The sequence below is a fragment of the Neopsephotus bourkii genome, unplaced genomic scaffold, assembly GCF_033783945.1.
Source record: "Neopsephotus bourkii isolate Nb327-2 ecotype Australia unplaced genomic scaffold, CSIRO-AGI_Nbou_v1 NB_234, whole genome shotgun sequence".
Taxonomy (NCBI): Eukaryota; Metazoa; Chordata; class Aves; order Psittaciformes; family Psittacidae; genus Neopsephotus; species Neopsephotus bourkii.
In genome coordinates, this window is record NW_026900744.1 from 19,679,241 (window position 1) to 19,700,986 (window position 21,746).

Consider the following 21,746-nt stretch of genomic DNA (forward strand, 5'->3'; position numbering starts at 1 on the left):
GAATCTTTACTCATCAGGAGAGTAATAAGTCCCTTTTCCCTAAATGCAGCAGAAATAAAAATAAGAAGATTGAACATTGTCCTTTCCCTCTTTTTATAGCTCCAAATCTGTTTTTTCGCCCCTCCATGCAGCTCCCTGATTACTTATTCATTGTAAGTCTTAAGACCCTTTTCACTGGCACACAAACCTTTGTGTAACAGTAGCAAGTAAACCCTGTCCATCATGAGCACCCTGTGACTATATTTAAGCGTATTTCTTAGTACCTCCTAGAAACCATAACAATTATTTAAAGCAGGATTTCAAAGTCCATCTCTGACAACAGAGGGAAGACCAGCAGAAGCCCTTCAGGTTATAAATCCCATTTCACTGCTGTCTGATCACATGCTGTGAAGTGCCTGCTTAGATACCATTTCAATGCCAATGACACGCTACAATTTAAAGGTGCCTAAAGTGTTTTCCACCTCCTGTTAATCCAGTCATAGAATTATTATCTTCTCATTGCTCAAGCTTTGGAAACCTGTCACCCCTGATGATCCAAAACCTTAATTTTTAAGAGAAATTAAATACAACCCTCCCAAAATAAACATATTGATGCCTAATAAATGCAGCAGCCAATCATGAGTTCTGTATGTACCTAATTGTCTTCATATGACTTAATTTAGTACTGACATATTAATAGAAGCATGTTAAGAATTTTGATCTTCTGTTACATTTTTACTTTGTATTCATTTCTTCACCTCAGATAGCTAGCCAGTATAACTGTGACTCAGAGCTGTGAAATGATGGAAGAGTCAGTAAATCTCTTCAATATCATGGATATCAAAGTAAGGATATACTCATAATGAACTCTTAACTGTTGTTCTTGATCAAATTATAAATTAAGTTTTGTACATTTTTGTAGTTTTCTAAAAAAAACTCTCATCATGTTTATGTAGCTACCCTAACAATTACTTCTTCCTTAGGCTTTAAATATCTATAGGCAGGTACTGTTCTTCTCAAACCAGAGTTTCTTTATCAAGTTATAGTCAGCTCCACTAAAGATAGCACTGAAGATATTATTATAAGGCATGTAATATGTATTTTCTTCTATGTATTATCTTGAATAAACTCCATAAGATCTCAGATCCTTGGGTTCCTTTTTTCAAAAAGTAGAGTAATAGTTACTTCATAAGCAGGTTGGCAGTGGGCAGGGAACACTGAATAGCAGATCAACATTACGTAGGTGCTCCCACTTAACACCTGTCTAAACAACTCTAAAAACTTCACAAAGATTTTATGTTTTCCTAGAGCAACGATTAAGCACTCTTTCATTGACTGGAATCAACTAATTAAAGCGTGGCTGTGATATGAAAGCAATTTGAAAATTAGAAATCCAGAAAGACTGAATGAAACTGCTTCTATTGGGATAATACAGAAATGAGAAAGAAATTCTAACATTAAAATACTACAGTTGCACAAAGTGCGCAACATTGGACAAAGTGAGGAAAACATTCAAGCACATGCATAACTAAACCCACTCCTTTTCAGAGGTGTCTACATTATTTTCCTTAAGAGACTCAAGCTCATTTTAAGTGCTTTCCTCAATTGGGATGAATGCATATTATACCATACTTCTTATTTTAGGATAACAGAATTACATTGCAATATCACAAGACAGAAGTATCAAAGTCCCCTGAACATTTCTGAATAAAAAAATCCTTCCCAAGCCCTGAGAGTCAGGATCATTAAAAATTTAAGTGGAAACCTCCTTTAGCTCCAAAACAGAGTTGCAAATAACTGTTTCAAGTATCCTGAATCTGTTATCAATAAACACAATGACCACTGAATAAATTTAGGTCTCTAATTCATTTTGATTCTTTATATATAATACATTCAATAAGTTTGAGAATCAACTAAATTCTTTGATTTCTAGCCAATACCTTGGCAAAATTTCCATTCAGTTCAGGAAAAAGCACTATATATTCAGTCTGGAACTGTTGAATTCCTAATGGCTGTATGAATTAGATCTTAAAACGTTTTGGAGAAGATTCACCATCAGTAGCAGATAACACTGCAGGATTTTTAGGCTACTGTCACCTAAGCTACATTTGACAGGAAAGAATATATAGTCAGCTTTTGCCTATAATGATTCTTTTTTATTGCTATGCAATAATATCTAATGCCTTCCAGATGCATTCAGGACAATTTGTTCATTTCACTTTGCAATCAAAATGTGTTTTGACTACTAAGTCCCTATTTAGCTTTTTCTGTAATCATTTTTCTTAATGGGAGTATTTTCCAGATGTTGTGTCAGTCTAGTCATCTGGGACCTCTTCCAATTTTTGTGGAAAGTTTGCTGTCATAAGCTGTCATTGGCAGTTTTGCTTAACAAGCTCTCTAATTAGTTAACCTCAGCACAGTTACAAAGCAATATATAAGGCATCTGAAACATTACTGAGAGCAGACATATTCTTTGTTAGGTAAGTGTCACACCTGTCTCTACTCAGAGCATTCTGATCAAAGTGCACTTCTTCAAGAGGAAAATGATAAACTGGAACAGAAAAAAACAGACAAGTTTTCCTTTTGAAAGAAGACTTACTTTTATCGTGCATTTCCATTTGGCATATTTAAATACTAATATTTCAATGATAGGTTACGGCTTATAAAATTATGTTGCTTAATAACTAATGTATTTATAGTTGTTTTTCTTGCTTTACTTTTATATTTATTAGCATTATAACCTTAAAAACAATTGTACTGAAGTGCATCTATTTTTAAAAAAATGACTGTTTTTCAGGTAAGAGAATGATGAAAAAAATTACTTCCATTATTTGTTAATAATGAATTTTCCCAGTTATACTACAAAATCTAACAGCTAATTGACTAATAAAAGAGAATCTATGGAATAATTCTAAATTAGCAATTTGTCCTTGAACAATTTCAGTATTAATTTTATATTGTTATTAGACAAGTATTATGTATAAAGATACATACTACATTTTTTTAAGTCATGAACTGATTAATTGAACTGCATGTAGTGATGTGGGATTATTTCCTTTTAGGGATGATGTCGTACCTGAAAGTAATGGTCGTATGGAACATACTTTGCGTTTCCCTGCTGATCCTTTCACTGCCCGTGATTCAAGAAGTGTCTTCTCAAGGTACTGTAATATACAAAGTTGAAGGGAGGGTGTCTAGCATATCTGATAAGTAGTAATAATGCTCCAAATGCACAAAGAGACTAAGTTCTAGAACTTTACATTTATTCAGACAGGAATTATGATTCATCTTTATCATCAATCAATATTTTCATAAATATATCTTGGTACAGCATGGTCCTATTTTTTGAGGAGTAACATATAAATACAAATAGAATACTATATGTATGAAACCTACTTCTTTTTTTGGTAGACATATTATACAGATCCTGTTGCTCTCTGACATATTTAGCCTAAGTGATTTGCAGCATGATTCAAGGAAGAAGCTAAAGTTACAGTATCCACAAAACTTGTTTATAACTACTTAAACATAACAGGCTCAGGGAAAGGAATATCTATACTGTGTTAAGTGCCTTGCCATTAAATGCACTGTTACTACCATCACAAAGGCAAATTTTGGCAATTATTTGTCTAATATTGCAAATTCTCATTTGTTTTCAAAGCTCAGTAATTGGTTTCTAACTAAAACAACACCATTAAGAAGAAACCAAAGAATTTGCACCCTGGCAAGCCTTGTGTTGTCATAGCTCTCAAGTAACTATCAAGTTGTTATAGTGATAACACTGTGTCCCCTTTCGTTTTTTTGTGAAAAAGTGGTAACAAACATTATACCTAACAGCTGAAAATCAATATATATATAATTGTTTGTTATTACATGGTCTTCCTTCATACACACACTGTGTGTGTGCTGTTAGAAATTGTCTTTGGTGTTGTGCTGTGTTACATGTTATTTCTTGTTGTTTTCTTGTTGTTCTTCAATGCTAATTATCTTAACTTTTAGCTTGCTGACTGTTCAGCTTCTTTGTTTGTATTTAGGGGCACTTCCCCCGTGGTCCTGCATGTTTCACTTCCAGAAGAAGCTGTTAGCATGTTACATTAGTAGAGATTTCACATAGGAAAGGGAGCTGTTGCAGGATGAATATCTGATCTGACAATAGAAGGTAACAAACTGCTGCTGAGTTTGAATGCTTGCAGTTTGAAAGCAGACCTCCTAAGGTCTTGCTTAGCAGTTGTAATCTGCACTATTTATGTATTATTTATTATTGTCTAACATTTTCCAATCTGAAAGCAGTCTAGCAGTAAAGCCACTGTGGAATGAACGTTTATGTTAACCTGCTAATAAGTGATTTCCTAATTAACAAAACAGAAAAGATACTTTATAGAAGATTGCAGGACTGGATCCCAACTGTTCCTAACTTCAGAACTGATAAGAATTCCACCCTGACCTCAGAGGAAAAAAACCCAAGCATGTAGAGGGCAGGCAGATATTGAAAATTTATTATAAGAATGTCTCCAGGGACCTGTATTTATTATGACAGTGCTCAGGAGATTTTATTTGATTATTACAAAGAACATTACCAAAAGTAAAAATCAGACAGACCTAATGGGTCCGTCAGGTACAGTTAGGCAGATGCACAACTACAGTCATACCGTACATAAGGTGAATTAAGATGGAGAATAATCTGCAAAACAATATAGTGCCTGGCTGATGTACTGCCTAAGTTAAATCTTCACCAGGTAGTTTGGATGACAGAACTGCTGTGGTCATACTACTCAACCAAGCCTCAAGGATTCGTTGATCTAAAGAAGAAACAGGATATAGTAGCCTCAGCAGAATACCCCTCTAACCTGCACGTGCACTGATGCTGGTTCTCAGGCTGATTCAGAACAAACCTCTGATCTGCATGCTTTCAGGAGGGGTTGCATCAGGCCCAGTTTTTGCAATATCAAGTGAAGAAATGGCATTCTGTAGAAGGAAAAGATAAATCTTACTACTTCCACATTTCCTAACATACCATTTTGGTTTGGCAATGTTTACACCAGTGTTGTGTGATTTTAGATTTATCAAGCTGTACAGGGAGATGTGGGCAAGGGTATTCTAGACAGCATGACTGCCAATGTGATTATAACTGTCATCACTACATGGAGTGCTGCCCCGATTTCAAGAAAGTCTGCACAGTGGGTAAGTTCCCAAACACAGCCAGTTCCTACTGACAAAACTTCCCCTCCCCTTTGCTCCAGCTCCCTACCACACCAGTGCCTCTTCTCTGAATGCTTAAATGTCCTAGTTTGCTGTGTCCTTGTTCTCCTCTCGTACACATATTGTTCTCCCTCTCAAAAACTCAGTGATAACCTCTCACATCCCATTCAAAGAAAATTGTATATCCACAAGTTATCCTAAGAAAAAAAATTGTTTTTCAGAAGAACAGAGGCAAGAGGGGGGGGAAACAGTTTGCTTATTCCTTGCTTTCTTCTCCTTAGTGCATTTGTACTGTATGTGTTTGTCTCTTGTACAAAAAAAAAAAAAAAAAAGAAAGAAAAAAAAAGGGAAAAACAAATCCAGGGGTTTTCAGTAAGACATTCTGGGACATCCCAACTCAAACTGAAAAAGTGTGGAGGCTGTAAGGTCTAATCCAAAGTCAGTGTCCTTCCATCAATAAAAATTCACTCTGGATCAGAACCATGTCCAGAGTTTCATTGAAAAGATGGTTGGACAAATACTATTTTATATGCCTTATTTATAAGCAAAACCGCATAGTTTAAATAAATACTGGTATTTCAAACTGTTTCACTGAGAGTTAAAAAGTATTTTATTATGAATCAGATGTCAAAAATATCAGCAATTTAGGTCACTGCAGCTTGTTACACTATACTGCAGTTTTAGTAAGTTACAGGTGTAAGACTTCTTACATCCAGCAATATAGCCCAAGAGTTGTTCAAAAGGCAGACACACCACTCCCTGAAACACTAATTCTGCCACTCTGACACACACAGAGAAAGCACCTTCATTTTCAGTCTTCCCAGCCTGATTCTGATTTGTGAGGGAACATCAGCATTTCTCATAACTGAAAGTACATACTGAGGTATTTTAATTATGTAGACCACTTATTTAGAATCATAGAATAGTTAGGGTTGGAAAGGTCCTTAAGATCATGTGGTTCCAACCGCCCTGCCATGGGCAGGGACACCTCCCACTAAACCCTGTTACCAAGGCTCTGTCCAACCTGGCCTTATTGTGGGCTCAGTTCCAAAGTTATTATGGCATCTATATAACACTTCATAAAATGCTTAAGGCTAGAGGAAGTCTTCCCTATTCTATCCTAAATGACTGAATTCAGGCAAGCACAGTAGGCACCATCCTAAAAGGATGCAGTCAGTCTAAGGACTGTTGCACAGCTAGTGTGTGATCAGTGCTGACTAAATTAGAGAAATGCCAGACACTGCTTATGAATAAAACATGACCTAGCATCATAAAACAATATTCACTTGTGCATGTCGGATAAATTCACTGGCATTAACAGACTACATCTACATTGGTCAAAAGAATTTCAGAATCTGCCTATACAGTAATTCTAATTTTGATAGATAGTGCCACATGCTTGCCACAGAGACAATGTTTTCAATAGAGACCTATCTACAGAAAAGATACAGGACCAGAATAACAGATCATATGATAAATTCTGGAAATACCAAGTGATAGTCAGTTATTGTCTCAATACTGTGAGATGCTAAGCATCCTCAAGAAATAGTCACTTCAGGTCTAACGTAATCACTTCAACTTAATAGTTAAGTACCTATTAAAGGTACTACAGAATGTTAATAAATATTAGATTGTAGTGTGATGTAAATGCCTACGGTCAAAATTTGTCCTTGAAAATACAGCAAGCATATTTTGCTAAAATCTGTAATATGTGCGTACACAGTTTCCAAAACAATTTGGACATTATTTGATATGAAACAGAAGTATTGTAGTTGTCAGAAATTAACCAATCATGAAATATTAAAAACACATGGTTATTACTTATGTCAAAGCACACTAGATACTCTTTCAATACTAATAATTTAAGAATTTTATTAAATAGACTGGGATAAAATTTCAAAATCAGTCACTCTGTGCAGGTTTGTTAATTCATTCACACAATAAAGTTGCAGTATTTGCACAGAAACACCAGGTACACTTGGTCATGACCTATTTGGGCAAATTATTTTCAGAAATGCTTTCTTAGACACATCACTCAAGGCAGAGAGGTACCCTTATGAACACCTTTTTGGAAACCCAAACCAGAATTTAAACACCATTCTTGAGATAACTACTGCTTGATCAGGGAAACTGAAACCTTCTATGATGGGACCTAGCTAAAGTGAATGCCGAGGTCACACCTTATTTTATTATGAATTCGAAATGGTCTCAATATACTGCAGTTGCAAAATGCAGTTCTGGTTGTATAGCCTGATCCAAATCCCACAATTACACAAACAATTTCTGAATCAGACCAGGATAAACACTGGCTTTTTTAAGCTGTTCTTTACATCAGGTGAAAGCAAATGACTTCACTGTAGAAATGCCCCTGCATTAAATGTGAGCTAGCCAAATTTACTCACCTTCTTGTTCTGCCTTAAGTAGCACTCTCCTGCAGAGGACGTTGCTTTGAAGCCTTTGAAAGAGGAAGAGAATGTGACTGTGATGCAGACTGCAGCAGATACGGCAAATGTTGCCCAGACTATGTGGAACACTGTCAAGAGGGTAAGAAATTTACCATTATATTTTTCTTAGATGTATTTAAACAAAGATGCCTTGCATTATCATAAAACATTAACTATGCAGGCTTCTTAGGGCACAAGAAGTTGACTACTGAAACAAAACCGAAACAAAACAAAAAAACACCAAACAAAAGCCCCAAGCAACACCCCCCCCAAAAGAAAAGAAACAACAACAACAAAAAAAACCCAAACAAAAATCCCAACAACAAACAAACAAACAAACAAAACAGAAGAAAAAGTCTAATTTCAAAAATAAATTTACCATTTTCTCAAGCATGAACACTTTATGAATGCATACAGGTAGATATAATGGGAGCCATCACCAAGGTAGTTCAACAAAAATAGTCCAACACCCAACCTTCCTTGTTCAGAGTACTAGTTTGGCTATGAAAGTAAATACCTTGATACCATGGTCACCACCTTATGAGACAAAACTACGTCTTCTTTTGTAACAAGGTGATCACACGTACCTGTGGCAGTTACCAGCTCCTTTGATTGGATCAAAATAAATTTTGCAGGCTCCCTGAGCTTCACAAGATCCTTCTACAAGGCTATGCCAGGGGGAAGAGAGAGTGTCACTCCCAATTCTACAATGTGACCCAGTGACAAATTCTGGCACTTACTTGGATACAAGTGAATTCCCATGCAACCATCAGAGTTGGAAAATCTGAATGCAAACCTCATTTCTCCTAAAACTCAGCCTGCTAGACATTAGCATAATTCTTAGAACTTGTGTGGCTTCTTTGGTCCATGCCTGCTTTGTAGCTCCTATCTATTTCAAGGGAACTACTGCTTTTAAGAAGTCTCTCCAAAATGATCACTTGTATAGAATTATCACATCTGAAGTACTACAAAATAACTAGATCTTCAGGGGATTATCAAAGTAAATGCTTGGCTGTTACAATAGCTCTCAGAGATCCACTATAGTGAATTAGTCCCAAGTCATCTATTGTCAAAAAACAATGCTGCCAAAAAAAAGTCTTATGAATTTTTAGAACATAGAACTCCACTCAGAATTCATCTCTTTGCCACCTCAAAATTGCCATTAGCAAAGAAGGCCTCACCTCAGACTTTCAGGGAAAAAATTTCTCCTGTCTTGTGATGAAACATTTAGAGATCCAAAGGGTATTTTTGCTCTTTTCCCTCGTGAATAATAATTTAAAGAATCCTGTAGGACAAGAATAAACTTGCATGGGAAGATGGTCACTGAAATTTTGTAATCACTTTCATTTTATATAGTTGAGACTGAGCAGCTATGACTAAAAATGTTGCCATTAACAGATTACTTTATTTCTTTCAGCACACACTGAAAAGTCACCACTAGAAGACAAATCAACATCTAAAAGATCATCCAAAAATGAGGAAAAGCCAGAGGAAGTAACACAGCCCCATGAAGTTATGGAAGGTAGGAAAGTGTATGAATGAAACAGGATGGGTGTTACATGAAGGAACATTAAAGACCATTTTGCTGCTCTAGAAATAGAAAGCCAGTGCGAGACATTACCCCACAGTTAGCAAGCTTTGGAACTGCTCAGTTTATAAACTAATTACCTCACCTAGGCCTCAGGATACTGACTTCAGAGACTTCACTTAGCACAGATGTTGGAGTGCAGTGATGTATCCTGTGTCTCTACTGGATTTTCAAACACATCTTCCAAAAGCGTTACACACCGTTGTCAGTTTTGGACAAAGTCCAAACAGGACTGGAACAGGAAGGGTGTTGTATTTTGAGACAGTGATGAATTGGCAGGACCAAGACAGGAAAATCTCCTAGCAGGTTTCTCTAGCTTTAATTAAGCCAGGCTTCATGCTGCTTCAGAAAACACTATTTATTTTTTCTGAATGGAAAATATGTTGCTTTCCTGTGTACTTTGGTATTCTGTTCCAGCATTTTAAGTGATAACTCAGGTTCAGTCTGAAATTTAAAGCTGAAATAACAAGAATTAAATGAGACTAGGGAGTCAGTTTTAGCCAATATTTTAACAGTCACTGTTTTGGTTTTTAATTTAAAATTTATAATACTTATCTTTCTAATGTGACAAATTCCCATTATGAAAAATAAAAATATAGTGGGTTAAATGAAACAAAGTTAAGGAAATTCAAATAACCATTAACAGGATCCACTTGGGTATTTCAGACACATTGAATGAAAGGAAAATCTATTCTGCAACTCTATGCTCATATCATTTCTACAATACATTTACACAGAGATAACTCACTGCAATATTATAAATGCTTCCAGTCTTCTGGGAGAGAGACTGCAGAAACTAAAGCAAAAAAAAAACAAAAAAAAAAAAAACCTATGTGAAAACAGAACTAAACAGCAAAACCTCAGAGAGACAACAGTGACAGATTAAAATGCAGAAATATTTACAGTTACTTTTTGCTGAATATAGCCATATAAACAATTTGACATGTCAGTGTAGCTATATATACATTAAAGTGGCTCTTAAAGCTGTAAATCACAAAAAGGAAAATTATCCAAGATAAAGATACAGTAGGAGATGCAGTCAGACATCTGTGTTCAGAAAGTTTGCTTTCTTCCCATTTCCCTACCTTTCCTTCAAGTCTAGGTCATTGGTACAGGCTATCTTATAATGAAGATCAGAGGAATAAATCAAAAGAACAGACTGGGAAGAGAAGCATCTTATTAGAAGGACTATGTTTCACAGCATAGTTCCTCCTCCCTGAAAAGGAACGGAAACAAGAAGTGGTCCCAGCTACAAACACCGAACTAAAATCTGCCATGATACATTCATGTGACAAGTTAACCAATAGAATGCCTTAAAAACTTAGCTGTTATGCTGCAAATTCACATGCAGACAAAATGAATTCATATTTAACACAGTCCAGATTAGTTTTGCTCTTCTACATTATTTATCTTCTGACAATTACCTAAATCCGTAATTAGTATTTAACAATTTAACCTAGGTTAACACATATCCTTTCTCCTTCCTCCCTGTTTTAAATTTTTCAATGACTTTAATTCAGGCAATTTTACACAGAAAGATTTTAGAGCAAAAAACATAAAAACTATTGCTATTCAAAAGGTAAATTGCTATTTCTAACTACTATAATAAATTAGTGTGAAATAGGTGCATGCACTGCAATTCCAATGTCTTAATATATATATGTTCTCATAGATACCCCACCGACAACAGCAGCATCAACAGCCAAGTCTGAATCTCCCATCACCCCCAAACCTGAAGACACAACCCCTGCAGCCACAGAGCCATCAATAAATGAAGCAGACTCTCCCACCACCCCTAAACCTGAAGACACAACCCCAGAGGTCACAGAAGCACCAACCAAGGCAGACCCTCCCACCACTCCCAAAGCAGAAGACCCAACACCTGAAGCCACAGAGCCACCAACAACCGAGGCAGACCCTCCCACAACCCCTAAGGTAGAAGATACAACCTCTGAGGCCACAGAGGAACCAATAACTGAAGCAGACTCTCCCACCACCCCTAAGGTAGACAATACAACCCCTGAGGCCACAGAAGAGCCAGTAAGTGAAGCAGAATCTCTCACCACCCCTGAACCTGAAGACACAACCCCAGAGGCACCAACGACCAAGGCCGACTCTCCCACCACCCCTAAACCTGAAGACACAACCCCTGAACTCACAGAGCCACCACCAACCGAGGCAGACCCTCCCACAACCCCTAAGGTAGAAGATACAACCCCTGAGGCCACAGAAGAGCCAGTAACTGAAGCAGACTCTCCCACCACCCCTGAACCTGAAGACACAACCCCTGAAGCCACAGAGCCACCACCAACTGAGGCAGACCCTCCCACAACCCCTAAACCTGAAGACACAAGCCCTGAACTCACAGAGCCACCACCAACTGAGGCAGACCCTCCCACTACCCCTAAGGTAGAAGATACAACCCCTGAGGCCACAGAAGAGCCAGTAACTGAAGCAGACTCTCTCACCACCCCTGAACCTGAAGACACAACCCCTGAGGCCACAGAGGAACCAGTAAGTGAAGCAGACTCCCCCACCACCCCTGAACCTGAAGACACAACCCCTGAGGCCACAGAGGAACCAGTAAGTGAAGCAGACTCCCCCACCACCCCTGAACCTGAAGACACAACCCCTGAGGCCACAGAGGAACCAGTAAGTGAAGCAGACTCCCCCACCAATACTGAACCTGAGGACACAACCCCTGAGGCCGCAGAGGAACCAGTAACTGAAGCAGACTCTCCCACCACCCCTGAACCTGAGGACACAACCCCTGAGGCCGCAGAGGAACCAGTAACTGAAGCAGACTCTCCCACCACCCCTGAACCTGAGGACACAACCCCTGAGGCCACAGAGCCACCACCAATGGAGGCAGACCCTCCCACAACTCCCAAGGTAGAAGATACAATCCCTGAGGCCACAGAGGAACCAGTAACTGAAGCAGACTCCCCCACCACCCCTAAACCTGAAGATACAATCCCTGAGGCCACAGAGGAGCCACCAACTGAGGCAGACCCTCCAACAACCCCTGAGGTAGAAGATACAATCCCTGAGGCCACAGAAGAACCAGTAAGTGAAGCAGACTCTCCCACCACCCCTGAACCTGAAGACACAACACCTGAAGCCACAGAGCCATCAACGACCAAGGCAGACCCTCCAACAACCCCTAAGGTAGAAGATACAACCCCTGAAGCCACAGAGGAACCAATAACTGAAGCAGACTCCCCCACCACCCCTAAACCTGAAGACACAACCCCTGAAGCCACTGAGGCATCTACAACTAAGGCTGGCTCTCCCACCACTCCTAAACGTGAAGACACTACCGCAGAGGCACCAACAACCAAGGCACAATCTCCCACCACCCCCAAACCTGAAGACACAACCCCAGAGGCACCAACAACCAAGGCAGAATCTCCTACCACCCCCAAAGCAGAAGACACAACCCCAGAGACCACTGAGGCACCTACAACCAAGGCTGACTCTACCTCCCAGCCTGAAGAGACAACCCCAGAGGCCACCGAGGCACCTACAACCCAGGCTGACTCTTCCACCACCCCAGAGGCACCAACAACCAAGGCTGACTCTCCCACCACCCCTAAGGTAAAAGACATAACCCCAGAGGCATCAATGATCCAGGCAGACTCTCCTTCTACCCCTAAAGTAGAAGAGGTGGAATCTTCCACAGCCCCTAAGGTCAAGGGAACTACCCCTGCAGGCACTGAGGCTGACACCACTGGTCCTGGATTAGTAACAACTGCTAAAGACAAGAGCACTCAAAGTACTGTGACTGTCACAACAACTACAAAGGAAAAACCCATACCTGGATCGGATACAACAATTTTAGAAACAACTGAGAAGAAAATTACAACTTTTGCACCCAAAGTAGCTACCAGCACAACTGTGAAAGACACGACTACAGGCGTTCAAAAGACGGTGGTGACTGAAACTAGAACTACTGAGATTATAACAGTAACTGACAAAAAAGACAAAACAACAGCTAAAACTGTTACTACTCCTATAACTGAAGGGACAACAACTAAAACAGAAACAACCACGGTGAGCAAAGAGGTAACAACACCCAAGAAAGACAAAACTACTGTGCTTAAAGACATTTTAACAAGAACGAGTAGGAAAGACACAACTACTGTAACTTCAGAGGTAACAGCTAAACAAGATGACCCTCCTAAAGGTAAGGATGATATTCCAAACACAACTCCTACAGCTGAGAAAACTGTCACTACGGCAGCTGCAACAGAAACAACTACCATAAACAAAAAGGCTACAACTACAGCTACAGAAAAAGAAGTAACCTCAGCTAAACAGGACAAGACTCACGTACCAAAAGAGACTTTTACAACTAAGAAAGAAGAAAGCACCATGGGAACAGAGAGGGTAACAGCAGCTGCAGCAGTTACAACTCCCCTGCCCAAGCCCACTGTGTTGACAACAACAGCCAAAACAGATTCAACTCCTAAACCCAAGGAAATTGTACCAACAAATAAAAAAGACACTACTACAGAAACTAAGCAGACAGTAGAAGCAGCTAAAGAGAGTATAAGTAATACTTGTGTTATTGTAGAGACAACAGCTGGTAAAAAAGAGGTAACAACCACCAAAGAAACTAAGGTCACACCTGAAGAAGAAATGCCTGATGCTGATGAAAAGGCCCCTAGTATTGACAAAGGAGAGGAAACTACAGTTACCAAAGAAACCACTACAAGAGATAAAAAAGATACAATAGAAGAAATGTTTATTGTTTCTAAAGGGACATCAAAGCCAACTATACATTTCCAGGAGATTACTGACACTAGAGAAGAGCCTCCTCCAGCTGACCCTGAAACTCTGCCAGTAGAGGAGCCTGAGATAAACAAGCCTTTAATACAAACTGACGACTTGCCAATTTTACCTGGAGAAACACAAGGTAATTGCATTTCAGTAGGTACAAAAGCAACAATAACTCCACCAGAGTACAACGAAACACATGAGTAAAGGACATGCAAGTGCTTTCTATACAGTGTCACAAGAACATGTTCCTTTTGTCCCACTGGTAAACCATAACCAGGTAAATCATAACCAAGGTGCTGCAGCTGCCAGCTTCCTGAATACTGGTACCTCTGTTTTCAGTTGTCCTGTCAATTAAATTCTTCATGTAGTTTAGAATGTGATCTCGTTTGCTGAAAAACATTTGCTGCAAGTACTGTAGAAGATGCAAACAGAAAAAAAAAGGTCCAGGAAAAGGAAGATAAATTTCTAAGTTCCATGGAAACATTGCAAGGGAGTAAAGCTGAATATTCATTACTTATGCTAACCAGGTGTTCTGTAGTCACATACAGAAAATATCACACAAGGTAGACAAAATAGTCTCTTCCTGGTATTCTTTCCTCTGCACTTTTTGCCACATTTTTCACATCCTCACTATTTATTTTAATCATGTATAGCCTGCAGGTTCTTGGGCGTTTGTTTTCCAATCATTTTGGAAATTTTAAAAAAAAAAGTTTTTAGATGGAAAATACTTGGACTTTTATCCAAAAGATTCATCCTTCCTTTATATTTAACTGAGAGTAAATATAAATTCTTTTTAAAGAAATATGGAGAGGGAAGGGAACCTACCAAGCACCCAGTAAACATCCCAGAGCACAAAGGATTTAAAAGAGGTAGCATGCAATGCATTTCTAGGTGTTTTTTTTTTCCCTGAATTACAGGTGCTTAGGCAAGCAGTAAGCACAGATATGTATAGTCATGTAAATGGCTGCTCTTGCACTCCTGGGGCCAAACAAGAGCCAGGTTTTCCAGGAACATCTCTCAATTGAGTAATTAAACCCTTTGCACCACAGAGAGCCCCGAATATCACCCTGCTGTGGACTTGGGAGGGGGAGGGGGCAGGAGGGCAGCTCTATTATTGGTAAATGTTAAACCGAATCCACTCTTTTGCAGCAAAGAAGGATGAGAAGGACCTGTGCAACGGGAAGCCCGCGGATGGCATGGTGGTGCTACCGAACGGCACCCTGGCAGTCTTCCGAGGTAGGTAGATAGGCCGCCAGGGTCCCAGTCCCGGTCCCAGTCCCGGTCCCAGTCCTGGACTCCACCTCCCTCACCTGCCCATATCCCTGCCCTCTGAGCCACTGAAGAGCTCCGAACCCCTCACAAAGAGACTCACGAGGCCGGCGCCCTCCCCAGTACCGCCAGACCCGGCCATGCTTCAGAGGTGCTGCCGGTGCAGGAGCCGCCTTATCCTTCAGCCGCGTTCTGAGCCGGGGAAAGGCTGGAGAGGGGTTCCTCGTTTACACTGCCTTTCCCTCACGCGATTCACCTTATGTCCTCCCGCCACGCAGGTCACTACTACTGGCTGCTGAACGGCAGGAGCCCACCAACGACCAATCCCCGCCGGATCAGCGATGGCTGGGGCATACCGTCCCCCATCGACTCTGTCTTCTCCCGGTGCAACTGCGATGGCAAGACTTTCTTCATCAAGGTGGGGAGCTTGCCCGCCCGGGAACGAATGTGACAGGCGCAAGAGGCAGCCGGGGAGGGATGTCCGTCCTTAAAACAGCAGCTCCACAGGAGAGGGGCCTTGCATTGCCCGTGTTACAGATGCAGAACAAACAGCGTTTGCAAATAGGGTGGTGGGCTTGAAACTCTGTGGGTGAAATTAAAACTCTTTCCCCCCACCACCACTGACAGCCTTGAGATGCCTCTTATCAGGAAAAACCTACATTGTCTTTTTTCCTATGTAACTGGCCAGGAGACAAAGCATTGACAGAAATCGAGTAATTGGGCCACATGTCAAAAAAAGTCCAACTGTTTAAAATACAGGTATTTTATCATGCCTTTCCTTTGCCCAAACAGCCTAAATTTGTTCCCAATATATTTACCTTCCTGAAAGAAGGTAATGAAATACACACATCTCATAAAAGATACTATACAGTTACTTCCCAGTTAATCATTCAGTCCTGGGATTCAAACAGCTTTTTCTATCCATGAAAATCTAGATTTATAGAGCAAACTGCTTTGTTCAGTATCCACCATTACTAGTTCATTTCTAAGATACTCTTTCCCTACTGAAAAGCAGTTAAAAGGCTGGAAAAGTATTTCTTTACATTTTCTTCCTGTTTTTAATGAATGTAGTAGTGGTTCCAGTCAGTTTTAAACTGTAGTTATCAAAATGCTAGTGTTATGATTATTTTTTATGTCTGTGTTGAAATTCAATTACCAAGAATGAATTTACTCTAAAGCTCATTTTTTTCCTTTAATCATCAGGGTCCCCTGTACTGGCGTTTCACTAACGGCGTTATGGATAAAGGCTATCCCAAACCACTTGCAAATGGATTTGCAGGGCTAAGTGGAAAAATAGTAGCAACCCTCCCTGTGGCAAGATACAATAATAGACCAGAATCTGTTTATTTTATCAAAAAAGGTATGTTTCATATTTCAGAAATTCAGAGATGATCAAAAGGTGCTTGAATTGCCTTAGGAATTAAAACATCACTTCTCTTGACTAAAATATGTGTTTCATTCAAATTAAAAAAAATAAGTGATGTTAAAGGTTTGCTAGGGGACTCAAATATCCTGAAGATCTAAAAATTTGTGTTTCAGTGCTTTTTAAAATGGAGAGGGCTGTAAGGGATAGAATCCAGGAAAATATTAGAGTAAGTTTTATCTGGCAGTAAAAAAACTGTTCTAGTCTGAAGTTAATTATAGAAAGGCTTTAATCTTACTAGTTCCTAACTACATATGGAAATCTCCCCCCCCCATTTCTTATTTCAAACTAATGTGCTTCTTTATATGAATGATGTACTGCCAATGTAAGAATTTTTACCATGACTTTAAAACCATACGTCAATGAAATGTAAATCCCTTTTTGGACTCTAGCTCTCGTCATGAAACCTAAAATGATGGTCTTACACAGTCCTTGATAAAAGGAATGATGGCAGCAAAAGCAGTTTCCCTGGCATTGTACTTTCTACAATAACTGTAATGAGTAGCGCGTTTAGAAGCTCATCTTGGATTTAATGATGGTTTTCTGTTTGATTCTTTTCTTGCCTCAAGATGTAATGGATCACATGTAATAGACATGAAAGTGACATTTTCATACCTGATACAGTTGGTGGTTTGTTGTTTATGGTTTTTTGTATGTCTTTCATTTGATTGTGGTTTTTGTTGCGTTTGTTTATCTGGGGTTTTGGTTGTTTTTTTTTTTTTTAACCAAATGAAACAAACATCTGTTTTAGATGGCAACATGCAACAGTATGTGTACAGACAAGAACCAGCTAAGAAGTGTCAAAGAAGAACCCAGATTACTGTAAGATACCCAGCTTATGTCCCAAGACTTGTAATAAGGAGACGCTTCCAACGTGCAGTAAGAATGCCAACCGTTATTCAGACTGTCAGAATCAACCCACGTTCATCTGGTAACTTATGTTTATTAAGTTTCTTTTATACAACCATTTTAATCTTAGTAGTTCTGAAACACAACATTTGGGTTTTTTTTAAAGTATTATCTATAAAAAAATTTAATCCAACAGATCTCACTTGCTGTAGATTATACAAGCAAATGACAGTTTACAGCAGACATACTGCAACACCTCCTAACTTTTCTTTTGCTTGCAGGAGTTTTGCGCAAGGAAATCAAAATGAACGCCTACTGGAAAGGTCTCCCAAAAGTTATTCATTCAACAATATCACTACCCAACTACAATAAGCCAGATGGCTATGATTATTATGCCTTCTCTTACAGTAAGTTAAAGCTAATGCAAATTATTTTGTATCTCAAAAGACTAAGGGATGGGAAAGAAAGAAGCTTATGAATCTCTCGGCTTTCTGAAGCGTGAGGTTATTGCTTGGGGTTCTGCAAGAATAATTTTAAGCGCTACTAAACAGTCCTGAGAATTAAAATGTTGCCTGTAATGAAGAGATGTTTCTATTAAAAAAAAAAAAATCAGTAGTTACAGGACAACTAGCAGCAACAAGGTACAATGGCTCAAACTAGCCAGCTGCAGAATGCATTGCTGTAAGCGTTCAGGCTTATGAAGTGACAAAAACCTGACACTTAAATGCAGAATTACATTAACGATAGATTGAAATCAATCCCTGGACCACTGCACACAGATAAGTTTTTTCACTGACTTCTATGAAAGCATTCTTCAGAATTTTCTGTATTATTCAGGAAAAAAAACAGAAAAAAGTGTTAAGAACTAGCCGTATCCAAATACAGGATACTAAAGTAAATCTCTGATGAGATGTATGATCTCACTCCTAACCTTAACATAAGCACATTCACACTTGGGGACCACAGAATTTCCACTTCTGTAGTCAATGCAAGATTGTTTTGGTTTTAGTTTGATTTCCAAAAAGACCACATCTATGTTCTAGCAGTATAAAAGTATTCTTCCCTACTCCCTCTTCTTGGGACAGATTATTAGCAGTATTGTAAAACTTAGCTAAACACAAAGAAGGACACGTAAAAAATAAAGCTGAGGACAAAAATTCACTGTTATAGTCTCTCACCTCCACATATATATGGAATGAAAAAAAAAATACTCTGCTATTCATGCCTAAATTAAAAGGCAGGCTTTAACTTAAAGATTCTTTCCATGTACTAAACAGTTTCTGAAATTTAATTCTGACACGTCTTCCTTTCAGATCGGTACTACAGTTTGGATGTTGGCAGAAGAATAGCAAAACCTGTTACTGCTCTCACAGGAAAGACTGTATCCAAAGACTGGTACAACTGTCCTAGCAAGTGATGCACAGCAGAGGATTTAACAAAAAAGATGCCATTTGAATGTTGACATTTTGTCTAATTTTATTAATAAAGACATTGAAATGTGTGCACACAAATCTAAGTATAAAATACTGCTTTAAGCTCTGGCTTCATTACACTAGAACAGTCACAGGCAAACTGGCACTTTTGTATACACAGCTGTAATTACTTTAGAGATCATTTAACTGATATTCCCTCTGTTCAGGCCTCCTCTGCCTCCCATTGCATGAGTTACACCTGTGTTGGGAAACAAAACAAATGCATTAATAGAAATCTTTTTTACCTTTTTAATCATCCATTGGTACTTGTGATACTTCATCCTTCTGTAAGGAACTGCTAGTGCAGGGAGCACTTCCTTTCAGATAAAGTTCAAGTTCTCCCCTCTGCCTTCCCCTAGAGCCTTGTGATATGGATACATTATATTTCTGTGATTTAAAAGGGCATTGTTGACTTGTAATCCTATTTCAGGCCCTCTGCCAAAAGAACAACATTCTTATCATATTTGAAATCAGTTAGTCCCTCCTTTTTGTCATTAAAGAAATGGTGATAGGCAGAAAGAAAATCTATCCTGGGTCCACCTCCTCACTTTTATTTTTGTTTTAGAACACCAGATACCTACATTTTAACACTGGTATCAAGTCTTCTACAATACTAAAATGGTGCCAAACTGAATATAATCCATCTAAGGATTTTTAACACCAACATTGCAAACAATAATTTATTGTTTTGGTTTAACTATATTGCATTACAAAATCTGTAAATCTTCAATGCTTCCATAAGATTTTTATTTTTTTAAATCAGTGTAACTGGAACCTCTAATGTAGCAAATGGGAAACTAACATATAATGTTAAAACCAAATATTTCTAAACTTATGACCTAACATCTTTTAAAATCTTCCTTTAAAACTTTGCCAAGTTTAAGATTTACTGCAATTTACTCTCCCTCCACTAATAAAAAACAAGTGCCACATTAAGTAGAAAGATTGCCTATCTAAAACATGCTCAGACTAACATCCTAAAAAAAAATTGCAGGGCAGGGATGCTGTATTATTCAATGTCTTATAAACAAACACAGGCATATGAAGTAGTACACTTCATATATGGTCCCCAGAGGAAGAACTAAAAACTTGTTTGAAAAGGTCTGAATTTGAACAGCCTTGAACACTTACCCCTCTGCCTGTTGAACTGACGACCACGAACACCAGTTCTTAATGTTGGTGGCTGAAGTCTGACACGTCGGAACGGCTTAGGCTGGTTACTGCTTGTGTCTGTGAAGAAGTTGAAATGCAGGAAAGAATGTTTGTGTCTGGTAGAGTTTTTCACTGTCAACATTTACATTATTTGATACGCATTACGCTTTCAAATTTACTTTAAAATTGTGAAGGTGTATCCTTATTTCATTGACATCATCTCTAATACAAATAAAAGCCTCAAAACAAGCACATTTGGTGGTACTTTCTTCTTGCTAACCCAACAGTGACTTACTGTTCTTTGACTATTTAATTGAATGAAAAAATATTTTAAATCTGACATCAAACGTAACAGTGGATAGAATCACTGAAGTATCAGTAACTTTTGCTCCATGAAGCATTATTCTTACTACGGCCTACTCTAGTTACTGCAGCTCAAGTGAAAATTGCTTGCCATTAAGACTAAAGGCAGCAAAACATGATCTTGCTGTAAGAGTTCTATCTTATTTTGTGTTTCTTGGGTATCAGCAGTGTGTGATGCTGGTCCGAAAAGGTCCCACACTTAGTGAAATGGTATGTATCAACTGTTTCCAGCAATTAGCCTGTACCTGCAGATGAACTAGAAGGAGGATCTTGGCTAGTCGAGGGAAGATCTGACTCATCAGATGCTTGAACAGATTCTTCTTCTTGCTGGCTATCAATTTCTAAGCCTGCTTCTGAAGTAATTCTAGAAGAGAAAAAGTGGGAGGAAAAACACACAAGTGTATTCACATAGTTTCAACAAGCTCAGATTAAAAAAAAGGCATAAAATTATAACCTATCCCCTTTATGATTTGCAATATTTGGTCATAATACAAAATACAGAAATTATTGTAAATATTTAAAATTGCACCTGAAAGTGGAAAACAAATCATTTGTCTATCAAATTCTTAAGAATTGCTTATTCCCTTCCTTCATGCTACTTGCATTACCTTAACTGAACGACTTCATTATGTATGCTTGCTTGTAATGAGGAGTGTTTTTCTCTGTTAACAAAAAGGGACAATTTACCCTTTATCATACAAACCCTAGTCCTTCAAACTGGGGCCTTTACCATCACTATCTGACTACTGCAGAGCACTCTGTATTCTTAAAAAATACAGTTTTTTGTTTGTTTTTCTTTTTTGTGACTTCTGTATTAGCTATGTTAAGTCAGAAGGAGTCATTCAGATGAAATCTTTGGGTTTAGATGAAAAGGTCAGACTGTGCTACTTCATAAAATTACTAAATCCTGTTTGATCTGTCCTTCCTCCCAGAACAGGTTAAATTGAAAATGAATCACAGGCATACCTGGATGAAAACAAATCATTAAAACTAACATGACATCAAATTGTAGTGAGCCAAACAAGTCATAGTTTACCCTTCAGATTCGGCCTCTGCAAAAACTTCATCCCCATCATCACCCACTCCAGCCTCTGCGGTGGTGGACAGATTGCCGGTAGATGTTGTAACCATTGGAACAGACTGAGAAGCGTGCTCTGAAGCATCCGCTGATGCACTTTCAGTAAAAACCGTCACTGTACAGGAAAGGTAGTTTAATTAACACTGAG

General features: G+C 38.7%; 2 protein-coding genes across 4 annotated transcripts in view; one reads left to right on the forward strand and one right to left on the reverse strand.

Moving 5' to 3' along the window:
• The first annotated feature begins 2,418 nt into the window (after positions 1-2,418).
• Positions 2,419-19,057, forward strand: PRG4 (proteoglycan 4). Its single transcript, XM_061345773.1, has 12 exons — positions 2,419-2,459; positions 3,042-3,140; positions 5,038-5,160; positions 7,603-7,722; positions 9,040-9,144; positions 10,883-14,128; positions 15,142-15,228; positions 15,540-15,679; positions 16,465-16,621; positions 17,436-17,615; positions 17,815-17,940; positions 18,847-19,057. Exons 2-12 carry the CDS (start codon positions 3,044-3,046, stop codon positions 18,948-18,950), a joined length of 4,485 nt encoding a protein of 1,494 aa, XP_061201757.1. The 5' UTR covers positions 2,419-2,459; positions 3,042-3,043; the 3' UTR covers positions 18,951-19,057.
• TPR (translocated promoter region, nuclear basket protein) overlaps positions 18,992-21,746 on the reverse strand; it is a 40,753-nt gene continuing 37,998 nt past the window's right edge. For all 3 annotated transcript variants that reach the window (XM_061345733.1, XM_061345732.1, XM_061345731.1), the window contains exons 48-51: positions 21,557-21,713; positions 20,766-20,884; positions 20,137-20,235; positions 18,992-19,204 (exon numbers count right to left, since the gene is read on the reverse strand). In XM_061345733.1, coding sequence (XP_061201717.1) covers positions 19,149-19,204; positions 20,137-20,235; positions 20,766-20,884; positions 21,557-21,713 — 431 coding nt within the window. In that variant the 3' untranslated portion in view covers positions 18,992-19,148. The remainder of the gene's footprint in view (positions 19,205-20,136; positions 20,236-20,765; positions 20,885-21,556; positions 21,714-21,746) is intronic.